The sequence below is a fragment of the Seriola aureovittata genome, chromosome 13, assembly GCF_021018895.1.
Source record: "Seriola aureovittata isolate HTS-2021-v1 ecotype China chromosome 13, ASM2101889v1, whole genome shotgun sequence".
NCBI lineage: Eukaryota > Metazoa > Chordata > Actinopteri > Carangiformes > Carangidae > Seriola > Seriola aureovittata.
This window is the reverse complement of record NC_079376.1, coordinates 19395433-19414046: the sequence shown is the minus strand read 5'-3', so window position 1 is coordinate 19414046 and position 18614 is coordinate 19395433. Positions and strand designations below refer to the sequence as shown.

The following is an 18614-nucleotide window of genomic DNA, read 5'->3' as shown; positions in this document are numbered from 1 at the left end:
TCCTTTGATTAAATCTGTTTACCTCATAGTCTATTAGTAGTACAGCAGCCTAATCACAGGCCTGTAAAATCCGGCTGAATGAATGCCGTTGATATCATTAGAGTTAAACGGTAGTTTCACTCTGTTAGACTCTCTTGAATCCCATGTAACTGCAGCAGTGCTGTTTTGATGAATAGGCAAAGTCATGTTGTTTCCCCGCTGGTACCTTCCTGCCAAACACACTGTGAGAGCCAGAGCATTGTTAGAAGAGTTGAGAGTCCTGATATTTTGTTCATCCCTCACAGAGCTGCTCTTTCCCACCCTCTGTTCCTCTGAACTCCCACTCGTCCTCTGAGTTACAAACAGCCTCACTCAAAAGAAGCTCATCATTTAGAATCAGCCGCATGGAAAGATATCTCTTACTTTGACAATTTAGCAGAGCGCTTTTGATTGTGTGGGAACAATTATGTGTGTGCAATGGCTGGATTTCTGCCCGAGACGATAAGCTTTGTCGTTATCTACTCACCCAGGTGTCAGTCAATGACAAGCACAGCGAATTAGCCAGGCAGTTCCTCACAAAACAAATTAAGTGAATGTGATGAGGCTGTTTAGATTTCCAAATTGTGCATAAAATGACTATAAAGTTCCCCTCAACACTCCCTGTAATGTGGTTGTTGCCTTCTATTTAGTTCTGTCTAACATCTTTGTTATGAGGAGCTGGAGTGGTAAAGTGTTTCCCCCTCCAGCACTCACAGCTGTGTATATGTTCACGGCCCGGCTCACACTGCCACTGGTTACACCCTCTGGTGAGAAAAAGCACCAGTAAGCCTCCAAGGCCCGCCTGATGTTAAAGCGCATCTCGTATCTCAAACCTCTCTTCCACCGCCTCCCTCAGGTGGGACGTGTAACCTGCCCACAATTCCCTCAGCGTCAGACTTCAACACAGTGCTCTCCAGCGACCAGAACACCCTGGATGGGACCCACTCCCAGCATTCCCAGCATAGCACCAGCCAGGACGACATGGCCGACATCGAGGAGGGCAACCAGTGTCCAGCTGCAGTTCAACTGGCAGACGCTCAGGTATTGTGATTATGTCTATCTGCATTTCGTTATTTGTTGACATATTGTACTTTACTATCTAAGAATTAACACAATATCTGCAGCTCACTGGTAAATCCTTAAAGATGTGATTTTTGAATAGATTTAGAGACTGAGCCTTTTTATTTGTGTTTACTGTGTGGAAGCAGGCAAATGTGTTAATTGAGGGAGAGAAAGAGGCTTATCCAAATAGTCTGCTTTATTGTTATGAGTCATCATCCTGTGGTAATAAAACTCAGAGATAGTGTCGTTGTGTCAACTACGCCCAGCTGAATAGTAGATTAAACAGTGGGAAAGTATTTAGCCTGGGTGTTTTACATTCCTGTGTCTCAGATTAGACTGTGTCTTTTCTTACGATTTTTTATCTTCACATGTCGATGTTGGAAGCCCAGTTTAGTACAAAAACCCTGTTTTCATTTTTGTGCCTTGATGTTGTTTTTTTCCCCCCTCAGGTTGTTTTCAAGCCTTTGCTGAGCTACACAGGCATCCAGGCTCAAGACACCACCCCTCTTAGTTACAAGATGTATTTTGGAGAGCACCTGTCTTTTTCTGGCAACCTCGAGTGTCTCAGAGCAGACATCGTCGACTCTGACACCTCCAAAGAGCGCAAGAACAAAAAATCCAAGAGGTGAAATAATTCTGAACCATAACAGACCGATATTACAACAGCTAAGAAATTCATTTCTGTTGATTTCCATACTTGTTAACATGTTTTTTTGTCGTATATACTGCAAACTACACACATAACCATTTGTCTGTGCCTCCCTCTGTCTATAGACAAGGCATGGTGAACCTCCCTCCTCTGGAGTTCAAGCCAGCACTGCTGATTGAGACATTCAGTCTGAATGCAGTGGTGATGGAGAAGTCGAGCAGTGCACCGCAGGGCCCCACCGCGGCCCCGCTTTCCTTCCACGACCTCAACCGCCGCCACTTCAACACGTTCCACTGCGACTTCACCACAGCCTGCCAGGCCATCAGCCAGCGCGTCGACATGGCCCTGGTGCGCCTCATCCACCAGTTCAGCACCATGATCGACGACATCAAGGCCACGCAGACCGACATCAAGCTGAGCCGCTACACCGCCGGCTCCGCGTCGCCGACGCCCACCTTCAAGGCGCGGCCCTACCGCCACTTCAGGTCGTCAGACTTCAGCCGCAGCTCCCGGGGCAGCCTGAATGGGGCAGGCCGCAGTGGAACCCAAACACTGAAGAGCAAGAGAGGGGCTGGTGGAGGGGGAGGAGGAAGTGGAGGAGGAGCAGGGGTTACTGGTACTTTACCTGCTAATGGACCTCCGTCAGGCATGGACACGCTGGGGAGAAGGGAGCCTCGAGGACGCAGCTCCCTCGGACGTTCAGAGCGACGCACCTCTAAGGTAACAATAATAACTCAAAGTTACTTGCGTATGCATAACCCAGGTTCTTTGAGAAGTGATATCTCACCAGGGATATGCAGGGGGCTGAATCCCCGAGAGAGACATGGGAAGGAATTGTTGTTGTGAAAGAACTATTACTGAGGTAGCACTTCACTTAAAAATGCTGACACAGAGTGCTGGTTGAGGGCAGAATGTCGACACGCTCACATAACAGCACAAGCTAGAAACACAAGATAAGAAAAAAGAATCATTATATGGACAGAAACTTTAATAAAAGTACATTATGTCTGGTCATTTGTTCTGTATATAAGTTTAAAAAATCATTTAAAAGAATATAAAACTCTTGAGTGCAGTTAGATTGCTTGGCATGGGCTTATGCTCAGACTTCAAAATATATAGACCTTTTCTAGCTTAACACCATAAACGCTCTGAATGGGTCGAAGTTTGTTTTACCAACAGATATTGACATCGGCAAACGCTGCAACAGGAAATAAACTTAGAACCCATTCAGAATGTTTATGTTTTCACATTTGAAAAGGTCAGGAAACTTCTCAGATGCAACAGCTGAGATTTTTCAGACGACCATTTCAAAGTCCAGATGTTGCCTTTAGAACAGCCTTTTTTTTTTCTTTTTTTTTCAATCTACAACATTGAACAGCCGGTACCTGCCTGATGACTTCAAGGTTATGTCTATCAATCTGGATAAAATCACAAATATAACAGAATTTCACAGAGAACAAGTAAGATACAAACAGAAGACAGAGTGTGTTGAGTCGTGTCTTCATGAAGACTATTAAAGGCTAAAGGAAAGAGATGGGTCTTTAGACAGGTTTTAAAGATATCAGTGGAGGGGGGAGATTTATCAGTGAGGTGCAAACTGTTCTGCAATTTAGGGCCAACAAAGGAAAAGGCTCAATCACCTTCGGATTTTAATTAGGTGGAATGGAGGGGTATTGATTGTGGTAGTCTGCAGGGCTGAAGATTAGGACCTCAATTTTATTCTAGTTTAGCTGAAGGAAGCTTTTTGCCTTCCAGGGTTTTATATACTCGGTGCAAACAATGCATGGATCACCAGGTGCACTTAGAGCTGGGTGTCGCCTGGGACTTCAGTTTATGATGTAGCTTAAAGGGTGTTTAAAGGTCTCTAATATTTTTTATTGGCACAACCATCTGGACCTTTAAATATGAATAGTAAAATCACAAAATTCATTCACTTTCTCGACATAAACCCTAGAGGGAGCCAGTGGATTACAGAAGCCTCTCACAACAGGTAACTTGCACTGAGACTAGCCTCTGCTCAGGCCACATGTTTAAGGCAGAACATCAGAAGTGGTAGAACCTTCTCTGGAAACTTTTCTAGCTGGTTAGTTATTACAAGAAAAGCGACTTCGCCGTGGCAGGGGAAACGCCACCTCTTCTCAGTGAAAAGCTGAACGCTCTGTGAAGAGAAGAGGTTTTTATTAAAGGAAAAATGCATCAGAGGGACTCACGACACACTTCAAGCACCTTCCACAGGTATTATATAAAACGGGTCTCTTGGGAACCTGTGTGCGTTGACATGGCTGAGTTAGCTTCCTGCATACTGAAGCTCATTTCACATTTCAAGTATCTGTAGCCAGCTGACAGATTTCATCCTCATACCTGTTACAGTAAACAGCACAGCGATAAAAGAAATAAGAAACAAGTCAGCCAGGCTTCAGCCCCGCGATGCATTCCGTGACGTTTTTTCTATTTATTTCATAATGTGGAATATTTTATCGCGTCTTCAGGTGTCGAGGAAGGGCTCCCGTGACGTGGCGGACCACATGGCAATCCAGATGGACGACTCAGACTCCATCACGGTGTCAGAGCAGAGCGAGCCATCAGCAGAATGTTGGCAGAACATGTACAAGCTGCTCAACTTCTACTCCCTCATCTCTGATCCCACCGGCATCCTGGAGAAAAGCTCCCCAGAGAACTGCCTCTCAGGTGGGAATCCGCTTCCAGCAGTCACTCACTTCTTTATTTTTGTCCTCTTTTCAAACCTCTTCACTTGCTTCCTGCTTCTCTTTCCACTTTTACCTTCCATACAGTTTCTGCTTGCTGTACTTTCTTTTTTCTTTCTGTCTTGGCGATTTCCATTTTTTCCTTCCTCTGCACAGTCCTTATTTACATCTGCAGCCTCTGCTTCTTACAAGCCCTTCTTACATCCTGCACTGTTTCTTGACATTTAACAGGCTTTTTTTTTTTTTGCTTCCTACCTTTCTTCCATCTTGACCTGAAGCGCACATCTTTTTGTCTTAACTGTTTTATTTCAGGTTAATCCATCGTATGTGCATGTTTTAGTGATCTTTATTCACATATGTATCGCATACATTGTGCATTTTCTCAATACATTGTCTGCATCCCACCCACACAAACTTACTTTTGCACAGTTACAACTTGCTGTTGTTCATATATTTTATTCATCTTTAATTATGTAATCCTAGTCATTACATCATAATGCAGTACTTCTCTGATGTGTCATATTTAATTGCTGTAATATTTATTTGTTTCACGTCAGTTTATCCCTGTGTTACCTCTTTCTGCTGTTTTTACCCCACGTTCCCTTGAGGAGTTCATTAAGTGTAAGACAGAAGCTTTTAGTGTTTCAACAGTGCACACCTTGTTTCAGTGGAGGATTGGGATCCTCAGGGAGTAAAACTTTGCTCAGTCCTTTTTAAATTTTTGGTGTAGTTGTCATCACAAGCCAAATTTAGGTCATTCAGATATGCCATTATTTTAAAACCTGCAGTACAACAAAGACTGAAACATAGTGCACTACAATTATTCTCCACAAATAATGTCTAGTCTTTACATAAGCTCTACTAAGAAATAGGTAACGATGGTATTTTTTGTAATGTGTAAATATGACATCAGCTCTTCTACATGTGTTCTTTCGGCAGAGGGTGGGCGTCGGCCCTCGGAGCCGCTCTGCAAAGTGATCTTTGAGAACGAACAGCAGGACCCCACCACGCCCAACAAGCCCCCGGGTGCGGGCGGGAGGCGGCGTAGCCTGGTGAGCTCCGAGCCCCAGCACGTCACACTTATAGTGTTCGGCATCGGCATGGTGAACCGCACCCACCTGGAGGCTGACATCGGCGGGCTGACCATGGAGGCCGAGCTCAAGAAGATCCACGGAAGTTTCACTCTGAAGGAGAAGATGAAAGGTGAGGCAGAGATCTGTGTTAATATTAATGGGTTGGTGTGTTGACCTTTCTTTCCGTACTTCATTATGGAAATAAACATCACTACAGTGGTATTCGTAAAGGTCTAAAATTATTCAAGCATTAAAGCTAGTCTTCGGTTGATAAATTTATTTTTAATTATAACATTTGCAGTCCTGAAACCTCCTCTGTTCTTCAATTTAAGACTTTTAAATTTTAACAATACAAGATAAAACTCTTGTGTCTTCATTTAATGATTGGTTCAAGAGAGCAACCCTATGGTGGTTAAAAATTTGTTCTGTTTGATCTAATCTTTCTTTTTATGGTCTTTTATCCACAGATATCCTGCACCAGAAAATGACTGAGACATGTGCGTCGGCTCATATAGGAGGGGTAAACATTGTCCTCCTGGAGGGCATAACCCCCGACATCCAGTAAGTACAGATTCTCCTTCACTGCAGCCAGTTAACAAAGTGGAGCTAACATTTATAACAGAGTCTGTTTATCCCATCTGTCTCTCTGGATGATGATTTGTTGAATGAGGTTTTGTTGTGTGCACGCAGCAATGCTTCTGAAATTAGTTTGAAATTTGTAATGAATTTGCTTTTTAATGATAGCTAATTAATGATTGTTGGTGCTTTAATTCAGTCTAATTCATTCTTTGTGTTTTTACGGTTGATTATTAGATTTAACTGTGGTTGCTCATATGTAACAAGCAATTCATAAGAATTACAGCTTGGCCAGAAGGGTTATGTATTTGTGTATTGCTCCAACATGTGAAGCAGAATTTGCACATGAATACTTAAATGCTAAGTGAACAAATACCTTTTTACAATCCCTGAGTTCCAACCAAAATTGAGTGCAGTATTTCTAAGCGCTGGTGTTCAGTGACTCCTTTCCAGCTAGGTAATTTTTAACAGCCGTTTTTTTTTTTTTTTTTTTTTTTTTTTTTTTTTTTTTACTGAAAGCAATTTCCTCAAAACATAACCACTCTAATCAGGTTACAAGCCTTGTAGTCGTGCATTCAGACAGGCTGATATATCTGCACGCTGCTTTGATTCAGTTTAGAACTTGTGCTGCCACTTCAGCAAAGTGTTTTTCTCATCTCATTCTATTTAACAGATGCTCCCGCAGTGAAAATAAAAACTGAAACTTAATCCCGTTTTCATACAGTACGCCCCAAACTGTGCCTATGCGTTTAAATTTGCGTACGCGAGACAACTTGGCACTTTGTATTCATCGTTGATGCGTGGAATTGCCCAGCGTTCACATATAAGTAGGAATGATTACAATGCCACTCACATATTTCCCAACTTGTCTGTCTGATTCAAATGAACCCAGCATGCAGTGGGCCATAAATTGAGCCACAACATACAGCAGGCCCCAGTGCAGAAGTAGTGGGTCAAAACTAAAGCGTGGTGTTTACCATATTAGCAGATTGTCAGCAGATCGTCTTCCATTAATTATAACAGTAATATGGTCCTTTGTGATGGCTAAGCTTTCCCCCAGCATCTTAAATACTTGATGAACCCAGAGACTTGTTATCGTAAATGGAGTTCGAGCATCTAAAACAAAAACAGACCCTCAGAGATGACCACATGATCACTTTAAGTGTCTCCTCAGTGTTGTTGCTTGTGGAAAACTGTGCTCTCACCTTATGGTGCCTCAGAACTGTTTCACACTTTTTTTTCTGCTCTCTAACTTTTCCTTGGCTTTCTCTTCCAACTACTTGCATAGACTGGAGGATTTCCCAACATCTCCCACCAGCACAGCTAAACAAGAGTTTCTGTATGTTATTACTACCATTTAGAGCCCACATGCATCAGTACATCAAAAAACACAATTGCCCTAACTGTACATCCTTCATCTGTCTGAGTCGCCTGTCTGCCACATGTATTTTCAGTGAAGACGTTCCTTGTTAAGAGTGTGTGAGTGAAGCCACTTTCACTGGTTACATATTCCCTAAGGGAATCCATTCCTGATGGTGATTTTTATGAAAGCAGAAAGCCAGTTTTACTTTTTTTGAAGTCAGTTGTGAATTTCATGTCAGTAGTTCTCTTGCTCTTTTCAGTTTAAAACGATGCTGAAATATCTCGTAGTCTGTCTGATATTTCGGCTTTGTATTCCAGTTTCAGTTGATTAATACATTCATAAGCCACCTGCACTGGTAAGAACTGTTGTATTTGCTACTGAAGCTAGATAATAGACCAGACATCAGCTGTTAAAGTGGACAATTCATTCCCTTATTCATTCATAGTGCAACATGTGTCGGTGTCATGATTTCTCATTCTACCTGTGCCCAGAAAACTGAATGCTCTCCTGAATCTGCATGGTGTTTCACTGATTGATGTCCTCTCAGTATTTCCACCTATGTTGCACATTCATTCATCCGTCCACGTCAACTGGGGTAAAAAAAAAAAAAACAACAAATTTTTTCAGTCCTGTTGCTCATCCCAGTTCACTTTGTCTTTCAGAACCGTGGTCAAATGCAACATCGCCAAATCCCAGGCCTTATACAGCGCCCAGCGGGGACTGAAGACAAACAACGCAGCTGTCTTCAAAGTGGGAGCCATCATGATCAACATACCCCAGCACCCGGCTACTTTGCACAGCATGATGGTCCGCAGCTCCCACCAGCTCTCCAAGCAGATCTCTGACCTCATCCGCCAACCCTCCAACATGTATGTCTGCTCATCTGTGTCTCTATTTAACAAACACTCATTTATGGCCTTGAAAATAAACGAGCTTTACTTAAAAAATGTTAAATATAGCAGCTACTTCATTTCTGTCATTCAACAGCTAATGCCAGTAGATTGTAATCTATACTTAATAAAATCCTCATAAGACGGCTTTCATCTACATAAGTGACAGGTTACTACAGCGTGCCCACACGGTTGACTCTTTTCAAAGCCTGCCTGTGGTCTGTTTCCATGGTAATTCTGAATTATGTTAATATATTTATAGAGTTGTAGGTGTGCTTAGGATATTAAACAACTTTCCATAATTTGATATTCACTGGAATAGAAACCAGTATCTGCAAAGCTCTGCATAATAACACACTCGTAACTAAATCAAAGCAGTAGGACACAGTTTTGATAGTTTATAGTTTGACAACAGATTGCCCCACAAGTTTGGGATTGGTGTGATGGAAATTTTGAGATACTAGAGGCTAAATTCAGTCAAACCATTAACATAGAAAAAATGTGTTGATAGTGCAGTTGCTTCACATATCCCACATCACTGCTTAAGTAGTTAATGAGCCAGTCCTGACCGAGCGAATGTTTTTTTGTTTTTTTTTCTCTCCTCACAGTCAGCCTCCGAACAGAGAGGACACCCCCACCCCACAACTCTCCGACAAAGCCTCCAGCATCAATCAGACGCCTGTGGAGGCCAACGAATTCCCCCAGCTTCCCGAAGGCCTGGAGAAGAAGCCCATTGTCCTCAAGTTCAGCGCCATGATGGATGGCATCACGATCGGGGCTGCCCTCCTGCCCTCACTTAAAGCAGAGTACAAAATGGGTCGAATGAAGAGCCATGGCATGACAGGTTTGTGTGAGAAGATGTCTGGTATTCATTTCCATTTAAAAAAAATCATAAGTGAGCTTGTTTTCCTCCTTATATGTTCTTTTTTTATTCTTAAAATGTCCTATTAATGGAAAAACTGAATGCAAAAATATCAATATATAATATATATAATATAATATGATATCGGTGATATCACTGTTGAGATATACTGTGTCCCTCCAAAAGAACAAGTTGTAACATTATACCTTCTCCTTCCTGCACTTCTCTTCCATTTAGGGGCACAAACCAGTTTCACTTTTGAGTTGCCCAACCACAAGCTTTGCTTCCAGTCAAAAGTGTCCCCTGTGGACATGTCCACCATGCCGCCATCAGCCAGCCTCACGCTGCCTCCAGTCACCATGTCAGGAGAGTACATCATGGAGGACCACGAGAGCCACTCGGACCAGGGCTGGGCACCGGACGACTTCCCGGCGAAGCAAGGAAACTACCTGCAAGGAAACTACCTGCGCTGTGTGGCTGAGGTAAGATCATCCTGACGGATTGTTTCACATTTGTATTAGCAGGACAAAAAGTAAAAGCAAAGATGGATCACATGCTCATCTTCTCTCATGTGCAGATTGGTTCATTTGAGCACAACCTGACCACAGACCTGCTCAACCACCTGGTGTTCCTGCAGAAGGTTTTCATGAAGGAGGTCAATGAGGTCATTCAGAAGGTTTCAGGTACTGCAACTTAGCCCAACACAACTTTCACATAGATTTGTTACACTTCCTGCAAACTTTAGCTCATTTACAAAATCTAAGACAAAATCTACACATACCCGCGGAGCCTGTACAGAACCATATCCTTCTCTTTGCTGTTGTAATGGCCCTGTTTTCCTCTCGGATCAATAAAGTTAATCTCATCTTAAACATCTGACTGTTCCCCACAGTATTCTGTAGCCTACAGCTGCTGCTTAAGTCACTGAAAAAAATCGTTTTCCACTCAGAACAATGCCCAAGGCACTGGCACAAATCCAGTCATGTTCATTTCCACAACAGTATTGATAGTAATTAGTTTAGCTCACTAAGCTTGATCGATGTAATCGCACAACAGAGAGAGAACTGGGAGTTTTATGGCATTTTAGGGTAAAGAATAACGGTGTAGCCTTTCCGCTGAGCATTTGGCAAATATTCACATCAGGGAGGAAAATCTTTAAATGTAGTTGCAATGGGACACCTCGGCAGATATTAGACCTCACACAGACTCAGAAAGAATAATCCCACTCTATCACATTATCTAGCATTTCACAACTGTCTATTAGAGCCTGTGAGGTTGATTTTTATACTGTCTGTGCACGCAGGAGGAGAACAACCCATCCCATTGTGGAACGAGCACGACACCTCAACTGACGCAGACAAGCCCAAAATCCTGCTTTATTCACTCAGCCTCATGTTCAAGGTAGTTCATGTTCCTTTCAGTATGAAACTGCAAAATAGCAGTCACAGTGGGAGAAGCAACCAGGTGAAGATTTTGGTCCAGACCTCATGTTGCTTTAAGTCATAAAACCAGTAACATTTTTTCTCTCAAGAGATTTTTGTTGTATTTTGAGTGTCAGTTACGCTTTGAGGATTTTCCTGAATGCCGTTTTCTTGTTCACAGGGAATCCAGATGACAGCAACCACTCCTTCCATGCGAGCTGTGCGCTTTGAGACAGGCCTGATCGAGCTGGAGCTATCCAACAGGATCCAGTGCAAGGCTCAGCCCGGCGGCAGCAGCAGCTACCTCAAACTGTTTGGCAAATGTCAAGTAGATCTCAACCTGGCCCTCGGACAGATAGTGAAGCACCAGGTATAAATCGGCCTTACAACTGGTCAAATAAGTGCCTTCAGGCAGGGTTGTCTTACCCCACATGCGGACACAGAATCCACAGTTTTATCTATAGCAAATGGCTCTCTGACCCCACTTTCTTCTCTCACTTTACAGGTGTACGAAGAGGCCGGCTCAGACTTCCACCAGGTGGCGTATTTCCGTACTCGGATCGGTCTCCGGAACGCTCTGCAGGAGGAGATCAGTGGCTCCTCTGACAAGGAGGCCGTCCTCATCACGCTCAACAGACCAATTGTTTTTGCCCAGCCAGTGGCATTTGACAGAGGTTCAGTTTCACTTTTTGTCGACATTACGACTAATATCAAATGTTAAAACCAGTCCTATGTACCTTTTTGAAATACTGTTGCTATAGTTTTGTATTGAAGTCTGTTTTACCATGGATGCTCCCTTTTTACGTTCTTAAATAATTATCCATCCCCCAAACTAAAATAGAAAGATCTACTCCGTCCAATGTGACATAAAATGTTATTCTGATCAGCTGTTTTTTGTTGTGTGTGATGAAAGTTGTGACCATTTCCCACTGGACTTGTTTGTTCAGCGACACAGCAGTAACGTGGAGGTTTTGTATTTTGACAATATAGTTTCTATCAAGTATTCTTCCCATTCAACACTGGCTGAAAAAAAAAAGAAAAAAGAAAAGAAAAAAATGTTGATGGAATTGCATCTGATTTTCGCACACAACAAAAACCAACCACTGACATCTCTGAGCCTGAACTCTGTGTTTTGTCTACCCTCCTGTGTGCCCTCCTGCAGCTGTGCTCTTCTGGCTGAATTACAAGGCAGCGTATGACAACTGGAATGAGCAGCGCATGGCTCTCAACAAGGACATCCACATGGCCACAAAAGAGGTGGTGGACAAGTTGCCAGGCATCCAGCAGACCTCGGCACAGGCCTTCAGCACTCTCTTCCTGCAGCTGACTGTGAACGACCTGGGCATCTGCCTGCCCATCACCAACACATCCCAGGTACACATCTATGTTTGGCTTTGATTTTCCAAAGTCAATACTGTAGAAATGTAACATGTTTACATTTGAACTTCTGGGTGTAGATGTGAACATTCATATAATTGTACTCGCTGATATGTAAACAACAGCAGGTTTACAATTGGTCTGCTTCAAGTAAAAATTTGAATACTTCCATATGCATTTTGATGTTGATGTTGCAAATTTTAAAATCTTTTGAACAGTCATATTTGATCTTACCTCATCCAATCTTTAGCAGTATTTTTACAATTCAACATATAAGCCATGGTTTGCTTCTTTAAAAAAAAAAAAAAAGCAAGTTATTTTTAAGTGTTTTAAATAGTTTTTTTTCCCCACTTGCTCTTATTCGGAATCTCATTCTAGTTAAAGTCAAAAGTCAAAGTATTAATTCATGTTCTTTTCATGTCCACTGGCACTTGGCAGCATTTGCTATTACCAGTTTCATGATGTTCATTTTGTCTTTCATCAGAAGCCTTCAGAAGCACAGTTTCCTGTGTTCTTCATTTTCCTAAGAAGAGCAATTCTTTTGTTATCAGCTCTGATATCAGTGTTTCCCCTGCTGTAGCTGTTGGTAGGCAGGCCGGCCACTAGACATGCAAACCTTCCTTCTAATCTGCTCCACCACACATCATTGACCTCAACAATGACATATTTTGATGCCAGGCAAACGATAGATATGTCCAACATAGATTAGATTTAGATCTAGATCTGTGATTCATGTTCAGTCCATCCCTGTACTCTCTGCTGCTTTAGTATCTGACAGACTTTGGTATACGGCTTCCAATGAACACGGTGCTGTCACCTTTTTTTTTTTTCTTTTTTTTTTTTTTTGAATAATCATAACACACCCTCCACACACTAATAGAACATTTTTAGGGGAAACACTGGATATTAATGAACGATCCATATCGGTTGTGTTGTTATACTAACAGCATGTCCATCGAGACGAGAAATACCAGCTGTTATGTCACACTTATTTCCATAGAGAGGACAAGTACCAGTTACGGAGGGCACCAACTCTGAAGCTGGGGCCAGCCCATCAGTTGGCCGCCATAAAAGTGCACGAAAAGTAACCGACAATTTCTTACATCTCTTGTGATGGCTTGTTGTGGGACAATGACTTACTGTGATCAATACTCTTCTCATGCCACAAACACACTGCATCACAAGCGCTCTTCTGTATGAAATAAATAAAAACAGGTCACACCACTTTGTAAAAAAAAAAATCAAATTTCCTTCACAAAGCTGGCATAACAACTAATGAAGCTTGAGCTGGTGTCTGAGGTGTTTTGGGGTGTGTAATGACTAAAAAAAGAGGTTATGCCAGTTGGTGTCCAGATTGACGCTTATCTGTTGTTAACATGGGCGATTTTTCAGGCTGATCTTCCAGAGACTGTCATGACATTGTATAAAACTTTATACCTAACACTAGATGGAGAACGACAGTGCAGTGGTGCACATGGCAGGCTCTGTAGTGTCTCCTCAGCATGTGGACATTTGAAAATTACCTGGATTCCTGCAGTAACTGGCCCAAAACTGTGGTCTGATTTTGATCCAAGTCATAATAGTAAATAATTAGAGAGTCAGGGGGTAGGCAATTACCTGCCTCCAGTTATGACTGAGATCATTATCAGGCTGCTATTTTAGGAACGGTGCAGAGTTAATCCGGAAATTCAGGTAATATGGACAAATTGCTTCGAATCCTGCAATTAAACACAATCTAACAAACTGAAAAGCTTGGTAACATTTTACTTGTAGGTATATTTCCAGGGCTAGGCCTTGTTAACAGTCTGTCGTTTTCAGATTTAGCAGAAAACGTAATTATTTAGCAAAACTACAATGTTTTGATTAGAAATAATCAACCAAAGTATTACTTTTAACTGCACACAAAAATTATTGCAATTTTATTTATTTGATGGTGGTTTCTTCAGCACAGCAGAATGAAATGTTACCAACTAAATCTGCCTTTTCTGAACACATGGAAGTGGGTTCTTTTTCCATGTACTTCACCTTGACGCACATGTAACCCCTCTCCCTGCCCCTCCACCAGGCCAACCACAGCATAGATTTTGACGCCGGCTCAGCTCTGGTCCTGACCATTGAGAGCACACTGATCACCGCCTGCTCCTCTGAGTCCCTGGTGAGCAAAGGCCACTTTAAGAATTTCTGCATCCGCTTCGCGGAGGGCTTCGAGACCTCCTGGGATGACTGGAAGCCTGAAGTGCGAGGGGATCTGGTCATGAACGCTTGTGAGTGACACGTTATATTTAAGTTTGAAATTAAGCGCATAGATGGTTAATTTAATTTGAGTGTTGCAGGTAGCATTTTTAAACTTTCACACAAAGATGAATTGAGTCTTTTTTTTTCAGAGATAAGAATGATTTATAACTGTTCTATATGGGCTTGTTATAATGTGATTGATTACCTGGCTTCAGTAGGTAGAAACGGAATTCCTGTGTCTTTCCATTCATGCAGCGTCTCAGATATATTGACTGGATGGTTTCTGCATGTATTCTTTATACAGGTGTCGTCCCTGATGGTACGTATGAAGTATGCTCCAGGACTACAGGGCAACCTTCTGCAGGCAAGTTCTTTTAACTAAGCTATTGTCCATAAAATATGGATCACACCCCAGAGCTGCACAATAAGCATAAAATGACTGTAAAATGACTAAAATTTCCTTTTGCATTAATTTCATCCGCATCCTCTGCTATGCTCCCTTTCCTCTCCCTCCTGGCATCTTCCTCCACAAAACAGAGAGCAGTAGCGCTGGTACATGGACTCTCAATGTGCTCTGGAAAATGTGCGGTATTGACGTTCACATGGATCCCAACATCGGCAAGCGCCTCAATGCTCTAGGCAACACACTGACTTCACTGACGGGCGAGGAGGACGTCGACGACATCGCTGACCTGAACTCCGTCAACATGGCGGACCTTTCAGACGAGGACGAGGCTGACACCATGTCACCCACAATCCACATGGTTAGTTATTAAAGGGTGTATGTACATCCTTGCATTTACCCTGTGGTAGGAAGAGGGAGCTGGAGCTAGATTTAGTTAGTCCTGTTGCTGTTATATCACTATATCACTTTAATGTAATGTTAAGAGAAATATGCAAGTGTCAGCAGTTAGATTGGAGTTTCTGTTTCATGATTATAATAAGGAATTTCTGAGAAGAGAAGATTTAGACTTGCAAGTATAAAAGAAAGACACAGAACATAAGTTGTGAACTTCAACTGTTGTTGAAACGATGGTTGTCACAAGTTCTAGGAATAGTTTGACATTTAGAGGAATACATCTATTTGCTTTTTTGCCAATGTCTCAATGTTGTTAAATGTCTGTTAAATATCAGGCTACAGCCAGCAACCAGTTAGCTTAGCTTAGCAAAGACACTGGAAATGGGGGGGAAACAGCCTGGCTCTGTCTGAAGGTCACAATATCCACCTACCTGCACCTTTAAACTGACAATTTGTGGTCCTACAGGGTGTTATGTGTTGGACTGTTTCATTTCTGGCAACCTCACAGTTACAGCGACACTCTAGAAAGTCACTGCCTGCCTGAGAAATATTCCTGCACATAATCCTCCTCGTGGTTTTTACTCTTCTGTGTTTGTGTGGATTAAACAAAAGAGCTGTAGAGGTGCAGATTTTTATAACCTTTGGAAATAGCCAGGCTAGGTGTTTCCCACTGTTTCTAGTCTTTTTGCTAAGCTAAGCTAACCAACCATTTGTGGTATCTTCATATTTAGTGTACAGCTATTAGAATGATATTGATCTCTCATCAAACTCTCAGGAAGAAAGTGAGTAAGCGTATTTTTACAAAGATTTTGAAAATGATACATTTTTAATATTTCATCAGTACATTTGAAGAAGTCCTACCAGTCTTACTCCAAAGCTTCAGATGGTAAAGTCATCCACTCTTCCACCTGTCCATCAGTCTGTCCCTGCCGTTGTTTACAGAGTCCAGAGAGCCTGTTCAGCCCTCGGCTGACCTTAAAGAAGCGTCTGGTAAACCACATCCTGGGCCTCAGTCCCAGGCCTCAGAGTGTATCTGTCCCAGCTGACTTCTTAAACTGTGCATCGCCACGCCTCCAAGCAGGCAATGCCAGGGCCCAAAGACCTCTCTCCTGGGCCTGTGTATGTAGCAACACACCGTGTTAAACTCTTCTCTGGGATGAAAAAATCACTTGCAAGGTGGCATTAAATCTCAGTCACCTACCTTTTTAATAGGTGAAGGTTGTGGATTCCAAAATGCTGGGCAATGCTGTTTTATGCTTTAGCTAGAAAGCACGGTAGTAGAGAAGAGTGTTGCTTAGCATTTGCTTTCACTGCCCTCCTCATTAAGCTTCAATGACGGGTGACAAGAAATACATTTCTGATATGCAACTCCTGTGTAGAGCTGTAGTTTTTCCTCTTTTACTTTAAATGAAATGGTGATGGTGGTGGTGGTGTCTGCTGTTTATCACCCATGGTGTCTATGCTCTCTTTTGATTGAATCATAAAAATAGAAACAATTAACCTCTAATCACAGGTTTGGGAAGGAAGTGTTGTTATTTCCAACAGCTGCCTGGTAATTTTTCAGACAAAATCGTTTTGGGGTTTGTTCAGCTGGTTTGTTTTGTCAGATTAATGTGTTTGGGCGTGTAACATTGCTCTGACCTTACAGGAGACCATTGACCCCAGAAGGCAGATGGTGATGGGAAACCAGGTTATTGATGCTAGAGGGAGGAAGTTCACCAAGAGGGTGGTGGACATCAGAGAGCTGAATGAACAGGCCAAGGTCATCGACGACCTCAAGTAAGATTTGTTTTCATTCACTTGTTCATCTGATTGCTTTTCATTGCTATTCTGTTGAAAGTATCTCTGTCCTCTTTTCATAACTACAGGAAGTTGGGAGCCAGCGAAGGCACCATCAACCAGGAGATCCAGCGCTATCAGCAGCTGGAGTCTGTGGCCGTCAACGACATCAGGAGAGACGTGCGAAAGAAACTGCGTCGCTCCAGCATGAGGGTAAATGCTCATCTGTTTACCATCCGCAATTAGCAATGTATGTGCCTCAGCAGTTTGAGCACAGTCAGCGTAAAATAATACAAAATAATGACAGAATGTGGGCCTCGTATATTTTTTATGGGACCTGTTTTTGACTTTTTGTTCCTCTCCAGGCGGCCTCTCTAAAGGATAAGTGGGGTCTTGGCTACAAACCAAGCTACAACCGCTCCAAAAGCATCTCGGCAGCAGCGGGCAGACCACCTCTAAAAAGGATGGACAGACAAAGGTAACAAACGATGGCAGGAGTGGCCCCTTTCCCTGGTATCATATTATCATTGAAACCATTAAGGCTGCTTCGTCTAGTATTTACTGGTAACAAACAAGACCGAGTAACCTCTGTCTCAGATCCCACTTCTGTTGGTGTTATGTGTTTTTGAAACACATTACCCAGTAACCTTCTCACAAATTAGAAGAAGTGTAGAGGAGAGCAAGTGTTGATTTCGTTTGTTTATAGTAATTATGCAAATATCTACTAAATTAATGTAGTAATGATATTAGATCACTTTAAACATTGCAAGACCTTTAGTAATGGAAACCAATAACTCTGGCGTAAAATGAATAAGTCAAAACAACTGGAAACGAATCTGATGAATAACAAAGAAAAAGTTTATGCTCAAGCTAACTGTAAGCAAATTTATATTGTTCCAGTGTAGCTTAAAACATGACTTATTTGTGCATCTCGTGCATGTCCTTTTCCCTGTGTCCGTAGTTCCAGAATAGGGGATGTGGATGATTTACCAGATATCCGTGTGGATGCTTCCTCTCCTGGACCTCGGGTCACCTTCAACATCCAGGACACGGTAAACTTCTCTTTACAGACTTTTACAGACTGCAGACATATCTTCCCTATCTCATACGCTCACAGAACAGAGAAATCTATAATATATTATCTCTGTAAATTGTGTTGTTGACACATTTGTTCTAATCAAATCAATATTTAAGACAATGATAAAATATAGATACATTTATTTTAGTGTTTTGCCATTTTATGTTGACAGTTTGAATATCATCATCTCATCTTCCATTTCTAAGTGTGTTTGTGACTGTACTGGATCTCCATACCACATGATATTTACATGATGCCATAGCTCATATGATGTCATATGATCCCGGGTTACACATTCTGAAGGCGGCTCAAAGCGAGTGACCATTGTGCTCTGAGGAATTTTGTTATTCGTTGGCTGAGCTCCTTTTTTAATAACTCTTTTGTTCAATTGAAGATTAATAATCAGGCCTTGGACTCTGCAAATTCACCAGTCAGTCCAGGAGAGGTATTCAAGGTATATGGTTCAAAGAATTTCAATTTAACAAATTAAAATACTTAACCAACACCAATAAATACTACTTCTGTTTCCTCTTCTCCTCTGTGATTACCTTGAAGGCACTGATAGGATTTTGAATATGCAAATTCAACACAGGATGATGAAATACTAGCTTCTGCTATATAGATATACAACATTGTTATATTGACCAGCATTGTGCTAATTTGCAGAATCGCTTACTGTTATCTTGCACTTTGTGTCCCTAGTTGCATTATGATTTATTCCTGGAGT

At 42.1% G+C, this 18614-nt stretch overlaps 1 protein-coding gene across 12 annotated transcripts in view; it reads left to right on the top strand.

Moving 5' to 3' along the window:
* kiaa1109 (KIAA1109 ortholog) overlaps nt 1-18614 on the top strand; it is a 70838-nt gene that overhangs the window by 32356 nt on the left and 19868 nt on the right. For 5 of the 12 annotated variants that reach the window (XM_056392815.1, XM_056392822.1, XM_056392821.1 and 2 more), the window contains exons 46-70: nt 875-1059; nt 1530-1705; nt 1855-2449; nt 4219-4417; nt 5374-5637; nt 5975-6068; nt 7372-7422; nt 8109-8315; nt 8945-9180; nt 9436-9680; nt 9776-9881; nt 10502-10599; nt 10801-10989; nt 11125-11293; nt 11782-11993; nt 12997-13080; nt 14062-14260; nt 14536-14595; nt 14769-14995; nt 15973-16149; nt 16679-16809; nt 16899-17022; nt 17175-17287; nt 17771-17861; nt 18282-18341. In XM_056392815.1, the coding sequence (XP_056248790.1) occupies nt 875-1059; nt 1530-1705; nt 1855-2449; nt 4219-4417; nt 5374-5637; nt 5975-6068; nt 7372-7422; nt 8109-8315; nt 8945-9180; nt 9436-9680; nt 9776-9881; nt 10502-10599; nt 10801-10989; nt 11125-11293; nt 11782-11993; nt 12997-13080; nt 14062-14260; nt 14536-14595; nt 14769-14995; nt 15973-16149; nt 16679-16809; nt 16899-17022; nt 17175-17287; nt 17771-17861; nt 18282-18341 (4292 nt within the window). The remainder of the gene's footprint in view (nt 1-874; nt 1060-1529; nt 1706-1854; nt 2450-4218; nt 4418-5373; nt 5638-5974; nt 6069-7371; nt 7423-8108; nt 8316-8944; nt 9181-9435; nt 9681-9775; nt 9882-10501; nt 10600-10800; nt 10990-11124; nt 11294-11781; nt 11994-12996; nt 13081-14061; nt 14261-14535; nt 14596-14768; nt 14996-15972; nt 16150-16678; nt 16810-16898; nt 17023-17174; nt 17288-17770; nt 17862-18281; nt 18342-18614) is intronic. The other 7 variants (XM_056392824.1, XM_056392818.1, XM_056392817.1 and 4 more) reach the window with 6 other exon arrangements.